The 24,547-nt window shown below is 34.9% G+C and overlaps 1 protein-coding gene across 5 annotated transcripts in view; it reads left to right on the top strand.

The window, feature by feature from the left end:
* Positions 1 to 24,547, top strand: part of Ppp3cb (protein phosphatase 3 catalytic subunit beta) — a 45,819-nt gene that overhangs the window by 7,657 nt on the left and 13,615 nt on the right. For all 5 annotated transcript variants that reach the window (XM_038310005.2, XM_038310007.2, XM_038310004.2 and 2 more), the window contains 9 exons: positions 3,569 to 3,769; positions 4,406 to 4,530; positions 7,917 to 8,028; positions 12,284 to 12,429; positions 13,169 to 13,308; positions 13,413 to 13,490; positions 13,595 to 13,689; positions 16,542 to 16,667; positions 20,994 to 21,071. In XM_038310005.2, coding sequence (XP_038165933.1) covers positions 3,569 to 3,769; positions 4,406 to 4,530; positions 7,917 to 8,028; positions 12,284 to 12,429; positions 13,169 to 13,308; positions 13,413 to 13,490; positions 13,595 to 13,689; positions 16,542 to 16,667; positions 20,994 to 21,071 — 1,101 coding nt within the window. Of the gene's footprint in view, positions 1 to 3,568; positions 3,770 to 4,405; positions 4,531 to 7,916; positions 8,029 to 12,283; positions 12,430 to 13,168; positions 13,309 to 13,412; positions 13,491 to 13,594; positions 13,690 to 16,541; positions 16,668 to 20,993; positions 21,072 to 24,547 lie in introns of those variants that run through there.

The raw sequence follows: 24,547 nt of genomic DNA, 5'->3' as shown, positions 1-24,547 counted from the left end.
TGTAAGAAAATTGAAAGATTTGAATAATCGTAAAGACTTGGAGTCATGTTGGAGCGGTGGCTCAATGATTAAGAGCCTTTGTCCTGCAAAGATCCTGAGTTCAGTTCTCTGTACCCACATCCAGTTGCTTAACAACCACCTGTCACTCCAGTTCTGGTGGTTCTGATGCCCTTTTCTGGCCTCCAAGGGTATCCACACACGTGGACTCAGGTCCACACTTATAAAATAAAAATATGACTAGAGAGATGGTTTGGTGGTTAAGAACACTTGTTAATTCCTACTTTTGCAGAAGACTGGTTTAGTTCCTAGCACCCACCTAGTGGTTAACATCCATCCAGGACTCAAGTTCCAGGGAATATAACATTCTTTTCTGATCTTCATGGGTACCAGGCATGCACACGTACATACATGCAGATAAGCACTTACAAATCTAAAATAATTAAAAATATACAAAAATAATGAATCTTTTTTAAAAAGTCTAAAATTCAGAAAAGGGGAAATCTCCACAAAAATTTAAATCTAAGTGATGGGCAGTAGTGATACCATGACAAAAATAACAAAGAAGGAAACAAAATTTGACGAAGGGATACTTAAATAACAACCACAATTAACTCATCCCAGGAATGCTTTGAAAATTTGAAAATAATGCTGTTGTATATATTGAATCTTGCCTTAGGTCATGTGACTACTCCATAGTTCTACATCAGACTGATGAAGAGCCTTGGTTTGGTTTGGTTTTTGTGATGGAATCTCTCAGAGCTCAGGCTGGCCTTCAATTCTTATTCCTCCTGCCTTCACCTCCTAAGTGGTAGTGTAACAGTTATGCACCAATATTCCTGCCTGAGGAGCCTTTTGATGATCCCTTAGGTCAAATGAAACTTGGCATTATGTTGATATAAAAACATGATCCTGCAACATCATTTTGACCTAGCTTGAGCTATGGCTCTGGACCTTGAGAAGCTACTTAACATTTCTGAGTCCATTGATGAAATGGAGATGAATTCCATCTGATCACACAAAATGTCTTTGAAAATCATGTGAGACTGTGTATTGGAAAGTATTTTATAGACTAAATCATAAATTGGCACTGCTACATAAATTGGTCTTAAGATATACAAGTATTTTAGAAACTACTACGTACTAATAGTTGAATAAGCTGTGTATGTTGTGGATCATTTGATATATAGAGATAAATGACATAGCCCCATTACTTTCAAGACAGGCATTTAATGATGCAAGTTGTAATAAAAGTATTTGCCATGTCCTGTGTTATTTGACCCGCCCCCCCCCCCCCCCAAATAAAAGGTATTGTTAATGTAGGCTGGGAGTATCATAAAAGTTTCCAAGAATGAAACACTAAATGAGATTTAAAGACAAGGAATAACAGAATGAGGTGGTTCCTGCATAAAACATCCTATTATACCTGGGTGTGAGAAGCTAAGGTGGAAGATTGTGGAAGTTAAGATCAGCATGGGCATAGTGAATTCCAGATGAGTCTGAGTCTGAGCTAGTGTGAGACCTTGTCTCAATTCCTCCAACATAAGGTGAGATTATATACCCAAAACGACATGCAAAGTAAATCAATCATTGGTCTGTCTGTCTGTCTATTGGAACAGATTGTCACTGTGTAGCTTGGCTGGCTTGAACCTTGCTGCTCAAACTCAGAGACATACCTGCCCCTGTCTCCTGAACACTGTTCTCTGCACTACCATGCCTGACTAAAATAGTTTAAATTAATGTAATTTAAGAAATAAAAGCAAGTTAATGTCTGAAACAGGATATGTTCAGAATATGAGGTAGTAGTAAAAGATGAGGGTAAAATATAGGTAGGTATTTCGTAATGAAGGACCTCTATGTTATGATAAATAATTTGAATTTTAGAGATGGATAGAAATCAGCACAGTGGTTAAGAGCACTTGCTGCTCTTACAGAGGACTTCAGTTTAGTTCCCCGCACTCACATGGTGGTTCACAGCCATTTATAACTCCAGTTCCGGGTGATCAAATGCCCCTCTTCTGACTTCTTAGAACACCAGGCATGCATATGGTACATATACATACATACATGCAGATAGAATGCTCAAACACATAAAATAATTTCAGTTTTATATAGTGAAGCCAATCTGAAATGGAATATTAATGTTTGAATTTTAAAAATAGTACTCTGTATGTTTAGGAAAGTGGCTCAATTAGTAGAATGCTTGAGGACCTGAATTCCTTCCCCAGAACCCAGTGGGCGGTAAAGTAAGTTAAATTACATAGATAAGCATTTGGCTTTGGTTTTATCTACATTCCTAAAAGATCATATTAAAGTTGTTTAGAAAATATTGTTTTTATGTTTGTATTAAGAACATGCAAGATGAACTTGAAGAGGTAAAGGTAAAGATACTTAATGCCCAACCCTGGCAGCCTAAGTTTTGATCCTGGAACCCATGTATAGATGGAAGTGAAAAACCAACCCTACAAATTAAATTTGTCTTCCAACCTCCACACATTTTGTGGCATATTCACTCAATACATCATGCAGACCAGTCATTCTCAACCTTCCTAATGCTGTGACCCTTTAATACAGTTCCTCATGTTGTGGTGACCCCAACCATAAAATTACTTTTCTTGCTACTTCGTAACTGTTAAGTTTGCTACTGTTATGAATCATATGAAAAAAATGTTTTCCCGATGGTTGTAGGTGACCCCAGTGAAAGAGTTGTTTGACCCCAAAGTCTTGACCCTCAGGTTGAAAACTGCAGATGTAGACACATACACACTATAATATTGGTTTTAAAAATGGCATGGAAGATTGTCTTATGTTTGCAGTTTATTTCTATTCAGGTTTATGTAGTAATTATATTTTATGAGTTCTGACTGAATGTATTGTGGTAAAGAAAGTCTTTAGTTATCTTGAATTTTTTTCAAATCAATTCTCTTACTATTTTCAACAAAGAACATGTTCTTACACATAGTTTATTATTAGCCCCCGCCCTCCCACCACCACTAGGGGTTGAATCTAAGGCCTTTATGAGACAAGCACTCTACCATGAGCCCAGGTCTTATAGAATTTAGCTACGTAGCTTCCTTCATTTATACTTGTTTGTCTTCTTACTTATTTAATTTTGAGACAAGTTCTCAGTAGCCTAGGCTGACCTCAGATTTGGTAAATTCTAGACCTAAAGAACTATAAAAGCTGGGTTTGGAGGAACACCTGTAATTCCAGCACTCAGGAGGTAGAGGCAGGTGGATCTTTCTGAGTTCATGACCAGCCTGGTCTACATAGTGAATTCCAGGAGAGCCAGGACTCTATAGTGAGACCGTTTAAAAAAAAAGTGTTTGTGTTTGTGTAAATGTATGTATGTAATGTGTGTGTAGGACCGGGTTTCATCTCAAAACCACACACAGAGTAGTGTTATTTGATCATTCTTTTAGAAAAAATTTTGTTTAAATTAACATATCCATTAAATGAAGAAAACCTCTTTGAATATTTTTGAAATTTATTTTCAGTTTTATTAATCTAAATCCAATTTGTTTGTGTTAATATATTGTTACTTATTTTGTGTTTATTTAAAAATACGCAGCTGTCCCTTTTCCCCCAACTCATCGGTTGACATCTGAAGAAGTGTTTGATATGGATGGGATACCCAGGGTTGATGTTCTGAAGAACCACCTGGTTAAAGAAGGTCGGGTAGATGAAGAAATTGCACTCAGAATTATCAATGAGGGCGCTGCCATACTGCGGCGGGAGAAAACCATGATAGAAGTAGAAGCTCCAATTACAGGTGAACTTACTTGTGTTTTGGATGTTATTAAACCAGTATTTAGTTGATTGGAGATAAAGCTATTTCCTTTTCAATCACATTATATACTGACTGATATTAAATGGACATTGTCTTGATTTTATGGGTCTTTATTTTAAGTTTTTGTTTTTAATAAGCATACATGAGGCTAGTCTAATATGCTTTTATGAAGGTTTCATCAGTTGTATTGGCCATACTTCAGTTTGATTCAACATTTACTTTGCTCTTAATTACTAGTGGTAAATACCTTGATATTAATCAGAATCTTTATGTAATCATTTATGTGAAAAGTACTAAGATGAAATGGGAATTTTATTACTAGCAATATAATCTTGTCATCCTGTGAAGTGCTTACTTAGATTCTAAAAAAGGAGCCTTATAAATTTACATGAAAAATTCATTACTGACATATCTTGTTACTTTTGTTACATCTTGTTTTAGATCTTGAGCACATGAGCACTTGGTTAAATATCATCCCTATGATGACTCTTTCTTGGGCCACTCTTCAGATATTTCTTGATAGCAATTATAATATCTCATGTTACAGCAGTTAGAGTTTAAGTAATATTTGTTAATTCAGAGGCTTTTTTTTCATATCTAATAATCTTCTTGTTTCAGTGTGTGGTGACATCCATGGCCAATTTTTTGATCTGATGAAACTTTTTGAAGTAGGAGGATCACCTGCTAATACACGATACCTTTTTCTTGGTGATTATGTGGACAGAGGTTATTTTAGTATAGAGGTAATAATTATATACTGTCATTTGATTTGCTATTGTTAATATAGATTTTCTGTTAATTCCTAGTTCAATAAGTTCCTAAAAATACTTGTATTGGGTTCTTTTTAATACCTCTGTATATTCTGAAATTTGTAGGAAAAGCTATTATTTATTCCTTTTTCAGACCATTCAATTAGTTTTCTTTGTATCGTTTCTTATAATTACTGTTTTTTCCCCAGTGGAAATGATAAGCAGACTGAGGTTTTTATTGTCTTGTTATCTCATGGCTGATGAGCTAATGATAGTCATTTCTTTACTTCTCTTGCCACTAAGGGCATTAAATCATGAAATTCTTAAAGTGAAGCATTTATTATATAATGCTTTTATTGCTTAAACTGTAGATCTATTTCATCATGATGCTATTAAGACTCAAGAATACCCAAAACAATTTTTTTAAACTTTTAAGAGGCATTAAAATGACCTATTGTTTGTCACTTAATTCAGTGATTCTTTTTGCTCCTTTTCATTTTGATTGTATAAAGTATGGAAAATACAGATGTATTTTCTAACATATATATCTTTATTTAAATGACTATGGAACCATATTAAAACATTTTTTTCTATCTTGTCTTTACATAATCTGTACACTGTGACATTTTACATATTGGTAAATACAAACCTACAGAGTTATTTTCCATTGAATAAACAAACTTTAGCTTCTTATTAGACACTTAAAATTACCAAGTCTTTTCATTACAAGTGATGTCTTATTGGGACATTGTAATCCTATATTTCTATGTATTTATCCTATTATTTCTATAGGACAGATTTGTAGGTAGACTTGCGACTTGCTTAGTGAAAGCTCTGTCAGTATATAATTTATATTACACGTTTAATATATTCCAACCAGGTTTAAGCATTAACAGATACTGGTTAATTTAGTCCTCAGGACATTGTTATGAGGTAAGTACTGTTATTTATCCATTCATTAGATGAAGAGCCTAAGGCTTGAAGTTAAATTATCTTGGCCAAAGTTATATAGTTAGTAAGTGGCACAATCAAGCAGTCTGACTCTAAGATTGTGCTTTTAATCACCTGTCCTAATAGGTACTGAGGCTTTTTTTTTTTAAGGACTTATATATTATGCCTACAGTGTTCTGTCTGCATATTTGCCTGTGGGCCATAAGAGGGCACCAGATCTTCTTAGATAGTTGTGAGCCACCATGTGGTTGCTGGGACTTGAACTCAGGACCTCTGGAAGAGCAGTCACTGCTCTTAACCTCTGAGCCATCTCTCTAGCCCTACTGAGGGCTTCTTACCTGGCAAATTTCCATTCTACTTAGTGTTGTGTATATCCACTTTTTAGGTATTTTTAGTATATTGTACTTTTCAATAAAGACTTTATGACTGTGTTCATTCCTTCCCTTAGGAATTTTATTATCCTAGGATTTTTTTTCCCCCATTCATATTTTCATTATCAAATTCTTTAATCTTTGCCGAATTACCTCGAGGATTTAAGAAAAATTCGAAAATGGTCTTGCCTAACAAAGAACTTAGTATAATTGATAAAATCAGTAAAGTAAAACTTAGTTGTTACTGAGCATGTTGGTGTATATGTACTCATTTAAGACTATTTTGTAGTTTAGTTAGTTAATAATACTGTTACAGAAAAGATAAAGAATCAAAACCAAGAACAGTTTAGTTTTAGTAGATGTTTCTTTGGTTTTGTTACCTTTCCTTTTCCCCAAGAAAATGAAGGTCTAAAAAGTTATGCACTTCAGTGTACTTGGTTAAAATAATTTTTTCTTTTATTTTTTTCCCCATTTCCACCTCCCCTCCCCCAGGGTTCCTCTGTGTAACAGCTCTGGCTATCCTGAAACTCACTCTGTCTGGTCTCAAACTTACATAGATCCTCCAGCATCTATCTCCCGAATGCTGGGATTAAAGGTGTGCGCCCCCACACTCAGCTCTGACTTTTCTTTTTTCCTTTTATTTGGTTTTTCAAGACGGGTTTCTCTGTAGCTTTGGAGCCTGTCCTGGAACTAGCTCTTGTAGACCAGGCTGGCCTCGAACTCACAGAGATCCTCCTGTCTCTGCCTCTCGAGTGCTGGGATTAATAAAGGCATGCGCCACCACCACCTGGCTCTAACTTTTCTTTTTGTATGATTGTATAAGCCATATTTGTTTTTACTTGAAATGGCCCTTCTTAAAACAATACATAAAACAGCACTCGGGAGGCAGAGGCAGGCGGATCTCTGTGAGTTCGAGACCAGCCTGGTCTACAAGAGCTAGTTCCAGGACAGGCTCCAAAGCCACAGAGAAACCCTGTCTCGAAAAACCAAAAAAAAAAAAAAAAAACAAACCAATACATAAAATGTTAGTTTTTTATGTTAAATCTAGAGAAATGTGTGTATTCATAATGCTGTTTGTTTCAATGTTTTTGTTATAAAAATTGCATTTTCTTTGACTTAAATTAGATCAGTGGTTCTTAGATTTCCTAATGCTGCCGCCCTTTAATACAGTTCCTCATGTTGTGGTGACACCCAGACATAAAATTATTTTTGTTGCTATTTCATAACTGTAATTTGCTACTGTTATGAATTGTAATGTAAATATCTGTGCTTTATGATGGTGTTAGGCTACTCCTGTGAAAGGGCCGTCGACTCCACAGGGCTCAAGACCCACAGGTTGAGAACCACTGGATTAGCTAGCTAATAAACACCTGCTTTATGTAAGGAAGCGTTTGCAAACAACAAAGCAATATAGAACTTGGCCCCTTTGTTAGGCAGTGTGGCATAATGCTTAAGATGAAAGGATCAAAACCTGTATTTCTTCAGAGCTGTGTGATTTTGGACAAGTTACTTAGCTTACTGATTTAGTTTCCTTATAAATAAAATAGAGGTAATATGATAACTGCTTTTTGGCCTTTTGGCTAAGATAAAGTGGAGATCTATTACATATATCGTTTGAGAAATAAAAGAAACAATTTTTGTTTGAGAAGAATTGTCAAGCACTCCAGTGCTCAGCACATTGGTAAATACTCTTCTTAGTTTTAGTGTTTTGATTTTTTTTTTTTTTTAGTATTTTAGTGTTTTTTTGTTTTTTTTTTTTGAATTATTGAGGAGGAAGCCATTTTGCTAAGCTACATTAAATAATCTATAAATCTTAGGTAGATTGATTTATTAATTCAACAAGTATTCTTTGGTCTTCTATTTGTAGATACTTTTCTAGGAGAGTCAGAAGCAGTAATACAAAGTCTGATTTCATAAAGCTTGATATTATTATTATGGATTAAATGGCAATAATAAAGAGTAACAGAATTTATAAGGTTAATATAATTAAAAGAAGCAAAGATCAACATAGTTAAATAAAATTTAAGAAAAATTCACTGGAAACATTTTCTCTTGCAGTGTGTCTTATATTTATGGGTCTTGAAGATTCTATACCCAAGCACATTATTCCTTCTGAGAGGCAACCATGAATGCAGACACCTTACTGAATATTTTACCTTTAAGCAGGAATGTGAGTACTTTCAAGAAAAGTATTTTCAGTGGTTCTTTTGGGATGACATAGGTAGTAAGAGATATGAAGACTTTACAGTATAACACATAAGAACAGATTCCATGTACATTTTTGAGAAAAATTGTTAAGTATTTTCAAGTTTTATTTCCTGTTAACATTTTATGGATGTACCTTTATTATGGACTTTTTTTCATATATTTTTGAATGTCTTAAAAGTGGTGTGATAATGTATTTATAAAGCTATATGTATTTAACAGACCAAGAGAGGTGGTAGTATTGTTTCATGACAGATTTTTATCAAAAGATTTATTTTTATTTTATGTGTTTGAGTGTTTTTTCTGCATGTATGTATTTACCACGTGTATGCCTGGACATCAGAAGATCCCATGGAACCTGATGGTTTTGAGTTGCTATGTGGGTGCTTGGAATCTAACTCTGGTCCCCTGCAAGAACAACCGGTGCTCTAAATCTCTGAGCCATTTCTCCAGGCCTCCTTTGCAGACTTCTATGTCTCAATTTTAAGGCATCCTGAAAAACATATATGTATCTTGTCACCATTATAGATCATTTCAAACATAGTTAATGAACTCAGATTACTATTTCTTAAAATTTCTTTTTACTGCTTTAAATTGTGTGTATGTCTTTGGGTATGTATGTGTACATATGTGGAGTACTCCTGGAGGCTAGAAGCATCATATCTCTCTGAACTGGACTTATAGATGCCTGTGAGTTGCTTGGTATGCATGCTGGGAATTGAACTCAGGTCCTTAGGAAGAACAAGTGCACTTAGCCATTGAGCCACTTCTCCAGACCTGAATTGAAATTCTTAACCTACAGTATTTATCATTTTTCTTGCTAATAAAGCAATAATAACCTATTCACCACTAGATGATGATATAAAGCAGTGTTGAGACTTTTTCATACTTTAAACTTGCGTGTGGTGATATTTTGTTTGTGCTTTAACAAATAAAGCTTGCCTGAGGATCAAGAGTGTGAAGTGAGCCATTAGTTAACCATAGAGGTCAGACCACACATCTTTAATCTCAGAATTCGGGAGGCAGATGGTTCTCTGTGAGTTAAAGGCAACCCTGGGCTGTACTACATTGATCCAGTCTCAGAGTGAAACAGCCAGGAGGTGGTGGCTCACACCTTTACTCCCAGTATTTGGGAGTCACCTACACTTTTAATCCCAATACTAGGGAGGTGGAGACAGGAAAGGGATATGGCTGAGCAAAGAGAGGAATATAAGGAGAGGAGACACAAGCGCAAGGCATTCAGTGTAAGGACTTGAAGAGACTGGATGATTTTGTAGAGGTAGGAACTAAAGGCTTAGTGGCTCTGCTTCTCTGATCTTTCAGCTTTCAGCCCCTAATATCTGACTCCAGGTTTCTGTTATTAAGACCAATTAGAAATTGCAATATATTGAGCTTGTTTAATTACTATCTGCAACCATATTAAGTCTTCAAATTAAGTTCTGAAAATAGGAGTTTATTCCATGATGTTAGAGGGACCCCTTGTACATACACAAATGTATATATTGCATAAGTCTCATAAAAATATATAGTATTCACTTATAACTTGTGTATATTCTCTCATAGACTATCTTTAATACCTACTATGGCGTAAATGCTGTGAAAATAACTGAAGTTATTGTATTGTTTAGGAAATACTTGAAAGGGAACAGATAAGTCTTATGTGTTGACAGATAAAGAACCCACTAATACAGAGAACTGATTGTAATTTTAAACCTCCTGGGCATGACAGCACATGTCTTTAATCTTTGCCCTTAGAAGGCAGGGGTAAGCAGATCTCTCTGTGTTTGAGGACAATCTGGTCTACTTCCAGGGCTGCATATTTGAGACCCTGTCTTTAAAAAAAGGAAAAAGTAGAGACATATAGACAAAGAAGAAGAAACAACATAGAATACAGCCGTCTAACTTCAAGAATGAGGCAGTCAAAAACATAAGATGAAATATAGAAAATACATGTTGATTTAAGAGTTCAAATTAAAATTTTTATTAAACCACATTACTAAACAGTTGATCTATCAGTTAAGATTCACTGGGTGCTAAATGTATAGGAATTTTCTATTTTTAGGTTTATTTGTAATTAGGTATATGTGCATGTGTCTCTCTGGGAGTTGGTGAGTGTCAGTGCCTGTGAAGACCAGAGACTTTGGAAAGGTCTGGAGCAATTTCAGATAGTTGTGAGCCACCTGATGTGTATGCTAAGACTCAGACTCCAGTGCTTTGGAAGAGCAAGAAGTTCTCTGAGTTGCTGAGCCATATCCTTAGCCCCAGGAGTTTTCTTATGTTTGTTTGTTAACTAAAGATTAAGGTTTAGCTGGGCGGTGGTGGCGCACGCCTTTAATCCCAGCACTCGGGAGGCAGAGGCAGGAGGGTCTCTGTGAGTTCGAGGCCAGCCTGGTCTACAAGAGCTAGGTCCAGGACAGGCTCTTAAAAAAGCTGCAGAGAAACCCTGTCTCGAAAAAACAAAAAAACAAAAAAACAAAAAAAAGATTAAGGTTTAATAATCCTCCCTACCCCCATGCATGTGCATATTTTATATTTTTGGTTGTGAGCCTAGCCTTCTATAATGGCTGAGCCATCTCTCCAGACTGCATGTGCATATTTTCCCACATTTTGACCCAGGCAGAAAGACCCCATAGGACTCCTTAGTAGTTGCTCTCACCCAGGACACCCTGTGGTTAAGGTAGACTTGTGTGAGGCTGGCGGGGTAGCAGCAGTGCAAGCCTTTGCCTTTATTCCCAGCACTTGGGAGGCAGAGGTAGGTGGATCTTTGACTTCAAGGCCATCCTGGTCTATTAGAGCAGTTCCGGGACAGCCTCCAAAGCTACAGAGAAACCCTGTCTTGAAAAACCAGAAAAAGAAAAAAAAAAGATAGACTTCTGTCTTGAAGTTAGAAGTAAATAAATAAGGGGGAAAAAGAACTAGAGTCTTTTTTTTTAGATGACTATCAAATATCCATTAAAAATGTCACTTAAAACATTTAGAAATTTAAAAGTGTATTGGATTCAGGAATGTGCATATTTCCTTAAAAATAAATGATAATTTGATTTGATAGGGTTTTTTCTTTCATGTATTTCTGATTAGCTTCCTGCTTTATTGCTTGTTTTAAGCCTTTATTTAAACAAGAGCAACCTGGTACTCCTCCAATTTTTTAAGTGGTTGAACTTTGAATTTCATTGTGATAATGTGATCTTGTTGTAATAATAATTTTAGGATTGCTTAGTATTAGAATTAAGTTAGCGTTAAAACTTTAATCTCGAAGTACAGTTTTATTTATTTATTTTTGTTTATTTTTTAAGTGTATTGGTGTTTTGCCATGGGTGTAGAGTCCCCTGGACCTGGAGTTACGTACAGACAATTGTAAGCTGCCATGTGGGTGCTGGGAATTGAACCCAAGTCCTCTGGAAGAGCAGGCAGTGCACTGAGCCATCTCTCAGCCCTTTTAATTTTATTTTAATTAGTTGTATGGAAGTTCAAAATTGAACTGTTTTTAGAGATTTTTATTTATTTATTTTTAAATAATATTTTAGGACCATCAACTACATATCCAAAATAAATTTATGGAGAACACATATTTATCTTTGTGAGACTGATAACTTTGCATATTTCTGTTGAATCTTAGGATGGAAGAGGCTTTAAAAAAAATCTTTGTACTGTAAACGTTATTCTTCGTGGTGTTGTATTTCTGTGAATCTTAACAATTGTGTAGTATTGGCCACCACTCTATTCATGATATAGAAGTTACTTTGTGCCGTAAATTCATTTTTGCTGATTTTTGTTGTTGTTGTTGTTGTGCTTTTTAACCCAGTCTCAACTTCTGACCCCATGTAGGTGTTGTCTGTGTTTTAGTTTCCCTACTTTGGTTTTAGTAGTCAGCTTAGGACATTTCCCTTTAATAACTGAAAGTAGCTGTTTCAAACTGACTAAAACAGAAAAAAAAACTATATTATGAAGAGAATAAGAAATTAAAATCCAGTATTGGTGTATATTTTAAGAATAATTGGGCTTGTGAGATGCTTCAGCAGATAAAGGCGCTTGAGACCAAACCTGATAATCTGAGTTCCATCACCTAAACCCATGTTATTGAAGGAGAGAACTGAATCTTGCAATTGTTGCGGCGCACACACACACACACACACACACACACACACACACACATCTAAATAAATGTAAAAACAAATTTAAAATAACTAAAAATTTTCAAATGCTAATGTTTCTCTTTCTAGGTAAAATTAAGTATTCCGAAAGAGTCTATGAAGCTTGTATGGAAGCTTTTGACAGCTTGCCCCTTGCTGCACTTCTGAACCAGCAATTTCTTTGTGTTCATGGTGGACTTTCACCGGAAATACATACACTGGATGATATTAGGAGAGTGAGTATAACCAGCCTCTGAAGTTGGTTTCTTTTCACAGTATTTATTATTATTATTATTATTATTATTATTATTATTATTATTATTATTAGACTTATTTATTATATACAGTGTTTTGTTTGCGTGTCTGCCTGCAGGCCAGAAGAGGGCCCCAAATCTTATTACAGGTAGTTGTGAGCCACCATGTGGTTTCTGGAAATTGAATTCAAGACCTCTAGAAGAGCCATCTCTTCAGTCCCTGTTCACAGTATTTTTGATTTAGAGAGGTTTTTGTTTTTTTAAGACAGGGAAATCTCTGTAGACCAAGATGACTTTGAATTCAGAGATCTGCCTGCCTCTGCCTCCCTGAAGCCACCGCCCAGCTAGAGAGTTTTTAAAATCTTCAAATTTAGCATTAAATTTATTTTCACTGGTAAAATTAGGTATTGATAAAAATTAATGTTGCCGAGCAGTGGTGGCATATGCCTTTAATTCCACCACTGGGGAGACAGAGGCAGGCAGATCTCTGAGTTTGAGGCCAGCCTGGTCTACAGAATAAGTTCCAGGACACCCAAAAAGATAAAGAAAGCCTGTCTTGGAAAAAAAATTAATGTACTGGTTAATAGACTGATTTCAAAGAAATGCGTCTTGATCGTTTATAACAGTGTAGTGCAGACTGTATTCAAGTTACTATCCCTTTCTTATATACATTCTGTCTTCACTTGGTGAGTTATTTCTTCTTTGTGTCTTTTATTCACAGTTAGATAGATTTAAAGAGCCACCTGCATTTGGACCAATGTGTGACTTGTTATGGTCTGATCCTTCTGAAGACTTTGGAAATGAAAAATCACAAGAACATTTTAGTCATAATACAGTTCGAGGATGTTCTTATTTTTATAAGTAAGGAAAAATGTCCAAAACTAATCACATTTTAATTATGTAACATAATTTGTACTTCATACAAAAAGGATGGTTTTACTTAATTTACTCTTTTCCCCCTACAGCTATCCAGCAGTGTGTGAATTTTTGCAAAACAATAATTTGTTATCGATTATTAGAGCTCATGAAGCTCAAGATGCAGGGTAAGAATTCTGTTTCCCTGACCCAAATTTACACTTGAATGCATATCATACTTAGTGATCATGATTGACGCTTTACGATGCATATTAAGCTATTTGTTTTGCAGCTATAGAATGTACAGAAAAAGTCAAACTACAGGGTTCCCTTCATTAATAACAATTTTTTCGGCACCTAATTACTTAGATGTCTACAATAATAAAGGTAAGATGTTGTTGATAAAAAGAAAAATCTGTATAGACAACTTAGCCTTTTAATTTACTTTAAAAAATATTAGGGGGCACTGTTTGAAACTGTCCAAATCTCATAAAAACTAAGATATAAGGGAGGGGAGAGAAAAAGAAGTAAAATTGAAAATGTACAACCAAGTTGTGTGCAACCTGCTCTGCAACCTGTTGCTCATAAAGCCATTTGTAAAAGTGCTCAGAGTTAAGCACAACCACAGATGATTTTCTTAAACCCCCTCGCTTAAATCTTCTCTTATAACTGAAAGAATGTTTCTTGTCTGTATAGAGTTGTTGCTATCACCGTTTTGTTTATTTGCAATGTCTGCTTGTTTATTATGTTGTTTTATGTTCATAAGTACAGGTTTTCTTTTCTTGTTTTCCTTTTTTGTTTTTGTTTTTGAGTTTTCTTTTGTCCCAGTAGTCTTTTATTACTGCCTCAAGATTTTATTTGAGCCTTAAAAAAAAATCCCCTGTGGTCTACTTTTAGAAGGGTCCCTCTCTTCCTTTCATTTGCCTTTAGATTTTTTTTATACCCTTCTTTACCTCCTTTCCAGTGGCGTCCATTTTCCTTCCTTTGCTCCTAATTTTATCTGACTATAAAGATTAGATTTCATTTTATTCTTAACTTACTGATTGAGATGCTTCAGGGTCATAATGTAGTTAAATATGTTCCAGGGACATGGAAGATGAGATGGGGCTTTACATAGTTCATGTCTTCAGAGGAGAGAACTTAGAGGCCAGCTTCTATTCTGTCTTGACATGTCTAGAATTCAGTTGACTATTTCATAGCTTCAGAGTCAGACTAGAGTAGATGTGCCAGGAGAAAACATCAGAAGGTTGATGATGTTAAAAAGTGCATTTAGAGAGATAATGAGGTCATTGCTAAATGCGGGTCATGGTTTGAAAGAGAAGAGTTTTTGGTGGCACTAGATGACATTTAAAAGATTAAACTTTATCTGGAATTAAACAGCATACTAGATCATTTTTATTTAGAATATGCTATATACCTAATGAAATATGGCTTCATTTTTTATAACTAGCATTCCTAAGTTAATCAAGAACAGAATTGATTGTTGCATCTGTCGGCTAGTACCCTCACTATTCAGCTGTATTTTCTCTTCATGTATAAGGAGCGCCTAGTCAGTGTTGAGTTGACTGCTGCCTTGGTTCCTGTTCTCATTCAGTTGAGTTTAGGAGGCTAAGGAAAATCGGTTTTTATTAGTTTTCAAAACTGAAACTCAAACCAGTGAGTCTGCTCTGTCAGAATCAAATGTCTCAGTATTTCTGATTTGTGCATAATTGATGCTTATGATTTGAATGTTTATATTAGAATGGGCATCTTTGTGATCTTTCATTCCCACCCATAAGGCAATTTTCTAGATTTCTTATTTTTCTCTTTTTCTCCTTTAAATAAAAAGTCTGAAACGTTGGTATCAGCCCATAATTTCTGAGGCTACTCTTAAAATATTTTTATTCAACATATGAGTTGGTTAAGGGGGAAGACATACCTATTGAATTAATGGTAACCCAGAGCAAGGTTGCCTTTGTTTCTATGCTAACCAGAATTTTAAATGTTGAATTTAACATCTCTATTATCAAAATAAAAGGGAGAGAACAATAACCCACCCACTCATAAGATGAACAGGCCTCTGTGGCTGTGTTTCCCCTCATGATGTACATTCCGTCTGAAATCTTAAGCACCAGGCACCTTAATCATGAACTGAAATCTCAAAATTACCAGACAGAGTAAACCTTCATTTCTGAGTTGAAAAAAAGATCACACATTTCTAAAATACTTCATGGGCTCACAGCCATAAATAAAATATTTTGTACTTTTTTAATAGTTTCATGTGGAATACATTCTCTGATCTTAAACTTTTGAGATAGAGAGTAGATACTTTGGTTCCATTTTATACATGAACAGACTAGTTAAATGATCATCTGTTGCATAGCTAATACATTCTGCACTCTAGCCCTTCTATTTCCATGTTCCACAAAGTAAAATAACCAGTACCTGAAATTTAAGTTGATTATGGCTTATAATTTTATTGGGATATTAGGAAGATAGCTAAAATTGAGGTCAATATGTATCCTTGGAATATTTAGTTACATTGTTTTTCTCTTCTGGTTATTTTAATAGATATTTTTTCCCTAAATGAACTAAAATGTTTGTTTGATGTAGTTTCATCTGATTTCATATACTAAGTGAAATAAACACATTTATACATTCATAATTTCTAAATTGGTAGGTTTTTTTAAATTGCCTTGTTGAATTTAGCAGTTCCTATTAGCTTGCTTGCAATTAAAAGAACCTTTTTTAATTCTTCAACTTTGTGAGATTAAAAAAAAAAAAACTAGAAAATTGCCCATTGTCATTCTGTGTTTTCCCTAAAAATTGATTTTCACAATTTTGGGTTTATTAAAGTGCATGTTCATCATTGGATTATAAAGTAAAACAAGCATTTTGGAAAGAATCTAAAAATTTCATTAATAATGGGTAAATAGTTTATATTTTTATGTATTTTAAATTGGGCATGGTGTTACATACCTTTAATATTAGTACCCAGGAGGCAGAGGCAAGCTGAACTCTGTGAGTTCAAGGCTGACCTGGCCTACATAGTGAGTTTCAGGCCAGCCAGGACTATACAGTGAGATCCTGTCTACAGAAGAAAAATAATGTGTATTATTGCAAAAAATTCATTTCTGTCTCCTACTGCCAAGCCCGGATTCTACTTGTCCCTCTACCTTAAATGGATACTATACTTTATGTGTTTGATGCTCTTCAGCCTAAAGACAGTTTGCTCTATTGATATTCAACTTATCTTGCAGCTGCTGTACTAAAGTATGAAAATAATGTGATGAATATTCGACAGTTTAATTGTTCTCCACATCCTTACTGGTTGCCCAATTTTATGGATGTCTTCACATGGTCTTTACCATTTGTTGGAGAAAAAGGTATGTTTTTTTGTTTGGTTTGCTTTGTTTTGTTTTACAAAATAATTATTTCACTACTTTTACATTTACTCTGGTTTGCTATCATAAACACATACTTGTTAGAGGAAACTGAAGCCTGACTCCACTGTGCCTACAGCTCTAATTGTGTCTGTGGCTATGGATATGACAGCCTCAAAGATATTTTGGTTCGATGTTTACAGCCCCCATGTGAGGATGGGGACAGGGAGAGGATTTATAAATAGCCTGATGTTGTCTTCAGCTGTTGGATTTTCTTTCGTTTTGTCTTAAGCCTAAGTCTTTTATGGAGGGTTAGCTTTGGTTTGGAATGGACACTTCCTTCATATTCTAATACCATTTGTGGAGATTTCACAGCAGTTTATTCGAGAATTTAATAGTCTTCATTTTTTCAATGTTATTTTATAGTGCATCTGTATTCCAAGAGAAGTAGAGAAATCTAACTATATAAGTAGTTCTAGCTAACTATGAAATCTAAATTCTCCTGTATCAAAAATATGCATCTGTTTTTACTAATGATGCTTTCTCACGGATGTTGAGAAATAGCCATTAGAACTTTTACCTGTGAGAAATAACTGTTAGGCTTTTAAAGAGAAAATAAATGCTCTTTAAGAATTTTTCCCCTAGTTTTGTAGAATTTGGATTTTGTTGCCTTCTTTTTCATGTTAGTGTTTATTCTTTTTTCTTTCTTTGTTTCTCTTTTTCTTTGTTTTTTAACAAAGTGCATTAGATTTCATATGTGGTAAATTGACAATCTGAAAATAAAGATAGAATTATAAAACTTTTTGTTCTATACCCCCTCTGTTTCATACCTCTTCCATGTTACAGAATGTTCCTTTTTTTTTTGTGATAGTCACTACTTCCAAGGCAGTTTTTGATTCTAAAATTCAGAATTAATACTGACACTGTGCATGTTAGAATTTTTGTAGATTGCTTTTCCTCTTCTGCATGTACTCAGTAGGTCTGATGTTATGTTTATAGGGAGATAGAATTACCCAATTTAGCATTTGAGAAGAGGACTACTTAAGGGCTTAGGTGGAAAGGATGCATTACACTTACAGCCTTCTATCTTTGGGGTATGAGAAATAGTTCACTCATAGCATCATCAAGCTAAAAGGAATTTAAGAATTCATCTCTCTCATTTTGTTGTCTCTAGGCTGGATTGCAGCTCAGCTACTTTAATATAAGATTATGAGGATGGAGGATGGGGATCAGAAGAATAAAGAGGAAAATGGTCATTTGTAGATTCTAATTTAGTTATCTTACACCTCCTTGTACTATTTCATAATAGCTAATGTTTCTGCTATGAATGTTTAAACAAAACAGACAATATATAGCCTGTAAGTGACTTTAATAATTTATATTGTCCACTTCTTAGTGAGAGATCAGAAAATTTAAGCTGATTTCTGTTTGTCTGCTACAAATGGAAAGAGGATAGAGAGCAAAGCTGGGCATAGTGCCTTGTTCCTTAATACCTGCATTCAGGAGGTGGAGGCAGGAGTATTGCTGCAAGTTCAAAGCCACATTATGCACTTCAGGTCATCCATGGCTAAATGTAGAGTCAGACCTCAAACTATTGGCAATCTTGCTTTGACCTCTAAAGTATTGGATTATAGTCACCAGCCATTTCCTCTCTTTTTCAGAACTGCTTTCTTATTTCATTTTTTTAAAAAACAAAATGGAGTTGAGCTAGTGGTCCACACTTTTTAAAAAAATTATTTTTATTTTATGTACACTTGTGTTTTGCCTGCATATATGTCTGTGGGAGAGTGTCAAGTCCCCTGGAACTGGAGTTACAGACAGTTGGTGAGTGTCATGTGGGTGCTGGGAATTGAACACAGGTCGTCTGGAAGATCAGCCAGTGCCCTTAACTTTTAATCTCAGCACTTGGGAGGTGGAGGCATGAGGATCAGGAATTTAAGGTCATCCTCTGCTATATCTTGAGTTTGAGGCAAGTCTGAATTAGCTTCCCCCTAACCCACTCTGCCCAAAATCTCAATACTGGGAAATTTTTAATGTATATTAATACTATGAATTCCTGTGTACCAGTTATTCACCTTGTACAGTTATCAAATCACCACCAACTATTTATCATTAATATTCCTAGTCAGTATTACCTTTGCATATCTAAACTGTTTTGAAGCTTTTTTTGTCTATACCTATTTCAGACTGTATCTCCAAAAGGCAGAGACTCATTTTTTTTTTCTTTTTTCTTTTTTTGGTTTTTCGAGACAGGGTTTCTCTGTAGCTTTTTTAAAGCCTACCCTGGAACTAGCTCTTGTAGACCAGGCTGGCCTCGAACTCACAGAGATCCGCCTGCCTCTGCCTCCCGAGTGCTGGGATTAAAGGCGTGCGCCACCACCGCCCGGCTCAGAGACTCATTTTTAAGTTTACATTAAAACATTTGTTAATTTCTTAATATAGAACATATTAATTCATTTTGAGAAAGGGAAAATTGATATGTAAATATATGTATATGTTAAGAACATTTTTCATATTTTCTTGTTTTGGGGGGGTGGGTGTTTCTAGACAGGGTTTCTCTGTATAGCCCTGACTGTCCTCAAACTCAAAGATCCTCCTGTGTATACCACCACTGCCCTGCTCATATTTTCATATAGCTGAAATGAATTGGTAAACTTTTGTTCATTGCCCCTAATTTAAGGACCTTTATAGTAGACCATCTTGCAAGACTTTTTTTTTTTTTTGAGACAGTTTCTGTCTATGGAGCTCTTGTTGCTTAACCTAAACTTGACCTGATTTCATGATCCTCTTGCTTCATTCTCCCCAGCTTACTGGTATATACTACCAGTATTAATTATGCAGTCATTTCTTTAAAACAAAAAAACAAACAACCAAAACAAAGCAAAACCATGACTTGAAAGGCTTCCCAAAACTACAAGTTATCTTTGTACGGTGGCGGGGTGGGGGCATGTTAATCTCTATAGTGTTCCCATTTAAGTATATTTGCTGTTGAAACCAATAGTGGCCCTCTAACCACTTGATGTATGGTCTCCATGGATTGTTATAGGCATTTCATATAAATGGAATAATACAATATGTAGTGGTTTTTTATTTGTACTGGCTTCTTTCCAACATCCCCCCCTTTTTAAAATTTTTTTAAAAAAATTTGTGTAAATGAGTGATCTATTGACTTTATACCAGAAGAGGGCATCAGATCCCACTATAGATGGTTGTGAGCTACCATGTGGTTGTTGGGGATTGAACTCAGGGCCTCTGAAAGAACAGCCAGTGCTCTTAACCCCTGAGCCATCTTTCCAGCCCCTATTTTGGTTGTTTTTGTGTAAATGTTTATATGTAAGCTGGTACAGATAGTTTGGGTGCCTATGTATGCACAGACATATGGAAGCCAGAGGACAACCTTGGGATTGTCATCGTTCATTCTTTTATCTTCTACATTGATGTTTAAAACAGGCTCTCTCACTGGCTTGGGGCTCACCAAGGTTAATTTTTCTGCTCCAGTGTTAACAAGTACAGCATAGCACATGCCACTATGGCTTGTTTCAGAAGTTTGTGATTATGATAAAATTTAATATAATTCTTAAGAATTACCTAACCCATAAATATTTACCTCTGGGGGCTGGAGAAATGGCTCGGCGGTTAAGAGCTCTATCTGCTCTCCCAGAGGACCCGGCTTCAATTCCTAGCACCCACATGGCAGCTCACAACTGTCTGAAAATCCAGTTTCAGGGGATCTGACACCTTCACACCAATGCACATACAATAAAGATAAATAAATCATAAAAAAAAAATAAAAGTAAACTTTAAAAAAAAATTTACCTCTGTAATTGTGTGTGTGTGTTTTACAATTTTAGTGACTGCTATTCCATCTTGAGCTAGTTTTCATACTAGTGTACTATGGATGGTTTCTGACCTGTTCTTTTTCAGTAGATAGTTTTTGAAAACTCTTCTTTATCTGCTGATTTTGACATTAACTGTAAACTTTTATTTCTGGACTCTCAGCTACTTTCCATTTACCTATGAGACTATTTTATAGTTTTTGTGACTTCTTCATAAAATGTGTGATGTATCCTCTCCTGGAAAACTGAAGACTATAATTCCTCTCAGATGTTATTTATCGAAACTTTTGTATTTCTTAGCAGAGCTTTGGTATCTCTGAATTCCAGTTTCTCAGAGTTATTTTCTATTTTCTTGTTTTCATTTTAAAGTGTTTCGGTTTTTAAAATTCAGTCATTCCTGCCATTACAAGGTACCCTATTGAATTATTGCTGTCCATATATGTGCGCAGTTGTATATAACCATCTAACACTTCACTCTCTTCTTTTTGAATAGTAACTGAAATGTTGGTAAATGTTCTGAGTATTTGCTCTGATGATGAACTAATGACAGAAGGCGAAGACCAGTTTGATGGTATGAATACTCATTTACTATTTTTATTATGAAATGATAGCTCTTTAACTACTAAGTCTCAGTACACTCTATTTCAGAATTAAAAAAGTCATTACTTTCCGGTGGCTATACTATTTGATAAGTGAGATTCATTCATGCGCTTACCCCCTCCACCACCAACACATATTTTAAGTTTTGAGAATAATATTAGGTATTTTTTTGTAGCGATGTGGGACTTTTCAGAAAGGGGAAGTTTGGAAGAAAGAACAAAACAGAAAAATGGAGGTTGAAAGGATGCGGTTCTTGATGAGTATGGACATTAATTTTGATATGAAGAGGTTATTTAGTACTATATTTATAGTATATCAGAAACATTTCTGGACTCCCTGGTATTGTTTTCATTTCTTTACCAATGTAGGCTGTTCTCATCCTAGTGTGGTTATGCTCTAGAAGACCACTTACAGTTTGCTAGAAATTCTGGAAGTTTTTCTTTTTCCATGGAAACAAGGTTTATATGTGGTTGTCTGCCTTTATATATGGCAAAAAGCTTGTGTACCAAATGTATATTTGTAGTATAAAGGAATACCATTAAAATTATTTGGCTTTATGTTTTAAAATTTTTACTTAATAAATTTTTAAGCTACTTAAATTTTAACAATAAAATAAAAGAATAAAATAACTTAAAAGCTGAAAACTGTTGCATTCCCTATTCTTCTTATGTCCTTATTTTTTTTAAGATTTATTTCTTATGTATACAACATTCTGCCTCCGTGTCATTACAGATGGTTGTGAGCCACCATGTGGTTGCTGGGAATTGAACTCAGGACCTCTGGAAGAGCAGCCAGTGCTCTTAAACACTGAGCCATCTTTCCAGCCCCTTATGTCTTTATTTTTGTACTTTTTGTGGTGTACTTATTTTTCTGGTAGTCCAGTATTCAGATTCTTTCTTGTGCTGATTATGATCTACTTGTTGGTAAGATTTAATAGGAAGGTATAGTGTCTTTTTTTTCTTTTATTTTCACCCTCCCCCCCTTTTGAAATGGTCTCTTATACTTCAGGCTGGTCTCAAAACTTATCCTGTAGCTTATGACCTTGAGCTCCTAGGTATTATGTCATACCTGACTTGTTCTGTTTTGTCCTTGTTGTGTAGCCAAGGCTAGGCTTGAAATACTGATCATCTTGCTTTAACCTTTTTTTTTCCTCTCGCTGGGCTGTATTATTGATATGTAACACCATATTTGATGTATGCCATGCTGTGGAGCTTGAACCTAAGGCTTTATGCATGCTAGGGAAGCCCTCTCCCAACTTAGTTGTTGCCCTAGCTCTCCTCCACTTTTTTCAGGAAGGTCTCAGTATGTAGCCCAGGCTGGCATAGAACTATGGCCAGCCTACCTGTCTACTTAGTGCCAGGGTATTTGACATGTGTTACAGTTATGTCTGAGTGAAGTTTGATTTTAAAAGCATTCGTTTGTTGCAATACAAGTGTTGCTATTGCCATGTACTGGTGGCAGGCAGAGTTAATGCTTTTATTACTGTAGTTTTATTAATACCTTAAAAAGCAAATTTATGTCAGCTGTTTTTTGGGAGGGTTGGCTAGTAAACATTTTTTTCTCCCACAAATATTTTAAAATATTTCATTACATATAGCTTTTTTTCTTTAAAAAAGAAAAAGTGAATAGTTGTAAATTTTTCTCCCTGTTCTGCTATCACTGTTCTAAGAAAAGATCTAGGTTCAGACTCTAGTTTCTTCTAAATGAATCTGAGGAAAATTAGTTAACCTTTGGGGGTTATACTTCCTTCATCAGTTTGAGGATAATAATAACTATTGATAATTTTACAGGTATTGAGATAATATTGAGGCAGTGATTGAAATGACTCTTGTCACATGCCTTGTTTGTTTTCAGTTAAAGTTTTCTGGCAATTTGTCACATTCTTTGAATTAACCAATGGTAATTTTAATTGGTTTATATTAACTACATTTGAACCTAGAGTATTTTTTAAAATAATATTTAGCTTTCAAATTAAAGAATTATTATTCTATAAAATTAATCCACTTACTGAAATTTACTCCACTGAATTTATAATTATTCCAATTAGAATTAGGTGGGTTTTTTTGCAATTTTATTTATTTGTATTTTTGTGTGCATGAGTGTTTTGCTGTATGGACATCTGTGCACCATGGGTGTACAGTGTTCATGGAAGCCAGAAGAAGAAGTTGGATCCTCGAACTGGAGTTGCAGTCAGCTATGAACTGCCATGTTGGTGCTGGGAATTGAACCAAAATACTCTTAAAAGAGCAATCAGTGCTCTGAACCATCTCTTCAGTCAGAATTAGTTTTTCTTTTTAACATTAAGTTAAATTAAAATTGAAATTAGTATTGGTTTTTTTATTTTGTTCTCACTACTACTCAACTGCCATTTCTTTCTTTTTTAAATAGCTTATTTTTATTTTATGTTCATTGGTATTTTACCTGCATGTGTGTCTTTGTGAGAGTGTCAGATCCCCTGGAGGTAGAGTTAAATCCAGGTCCTCTGGAAGAACAGCCAGTGCTTTTAGTTGAGCCATCTCTCCAACCCCTCAACTACTATTTTTAATATCATCCCTCCCTGTATTCAGGAATTGATTATTTTATAGATTTGTTTTACATTCAGTAAAATCAGTAGAATTATTTCACACGGTAATTTTTTTTTTTTTTTTTTTTTTTTTTTTTTTTTTTTTTTTTTTTTTTGAGACAGGGTTTCTCTGTAGCTTTGGAGCCTATCCTGGAACTAGCTCTTGTAGACCAGGCTGGTCTCGAACTCACAGAGATCGGCCTGCCTCTGCCTCCTGAGTGCTGGGATTAAAGGTGTGCGTCACCACTGCCCGGCTTTAATTTTTATATAACTTCTAAAAATATGTCATTTGTGTTAGGCTGATAGTATTTCATAATTTATTGTCATTTTCTTTCAGTGTTTTTATCAGCATTGCCAATAGCATATTTAATAGTAGTGGGTCATTTTCTTGAAATAAAAAAGTCAAAAGTTTCATAGTTAAGATTAACTTAGTATTTGGTTTGGGTACCTACAGTTTATATGGAGATAAATGTGATTGATTTTAAAGATTTAACAAGGGATAAACAAAAGCTTTTATTAATTGTTCCAAACAAAGAAAATTTATCATGTGCCTAAAGCATAGAATAATTAGAATATATATTCCTTTCAAAGAGATTTTATTCATCTTAATGTTTTTCCTATTAATAAGACATAAGATAAATTATGCCAACTTATTTATTTGTTTTATTATTCTTGCATTCCAGGGCTGAATTAAATGTCATCATTAAAGAGGCAGTAGTATCATTTGATGAAAAAGATAATGGTTTAGTAGTACCTTTCTTTTTTTTCTTTTTCTTTCTTTTTTTTTTGTTTTTTGTTTTGTTTTGTCTTCTTTTTGTTGAGGCAGGGTTTCTGTGTACCTCTGACTGTTCTGGGACTCATTTTGTAGACCAGGCTGTCCTGAA

The sequence above is a fragment of the Arvicola amphibius genome, chromosome 13 (assembly GCF_903992535.2).
Source record: "Arvicola amphibius chromosome 13, mArvAmp1.2, whole genome shotgun sequence".
Classification (NCBI taxonomy): domain Eukaryota; kingdom Metazoa; phylum Chordata; class Mammalia; order Rodentia; family Cricetidae; genus Arvicola; species Arvicola amphibius.
Note: the sequence above shows the minus strand (reverse complement) of the source record. Positions and strands in the feature narration are given on the sequence as shown.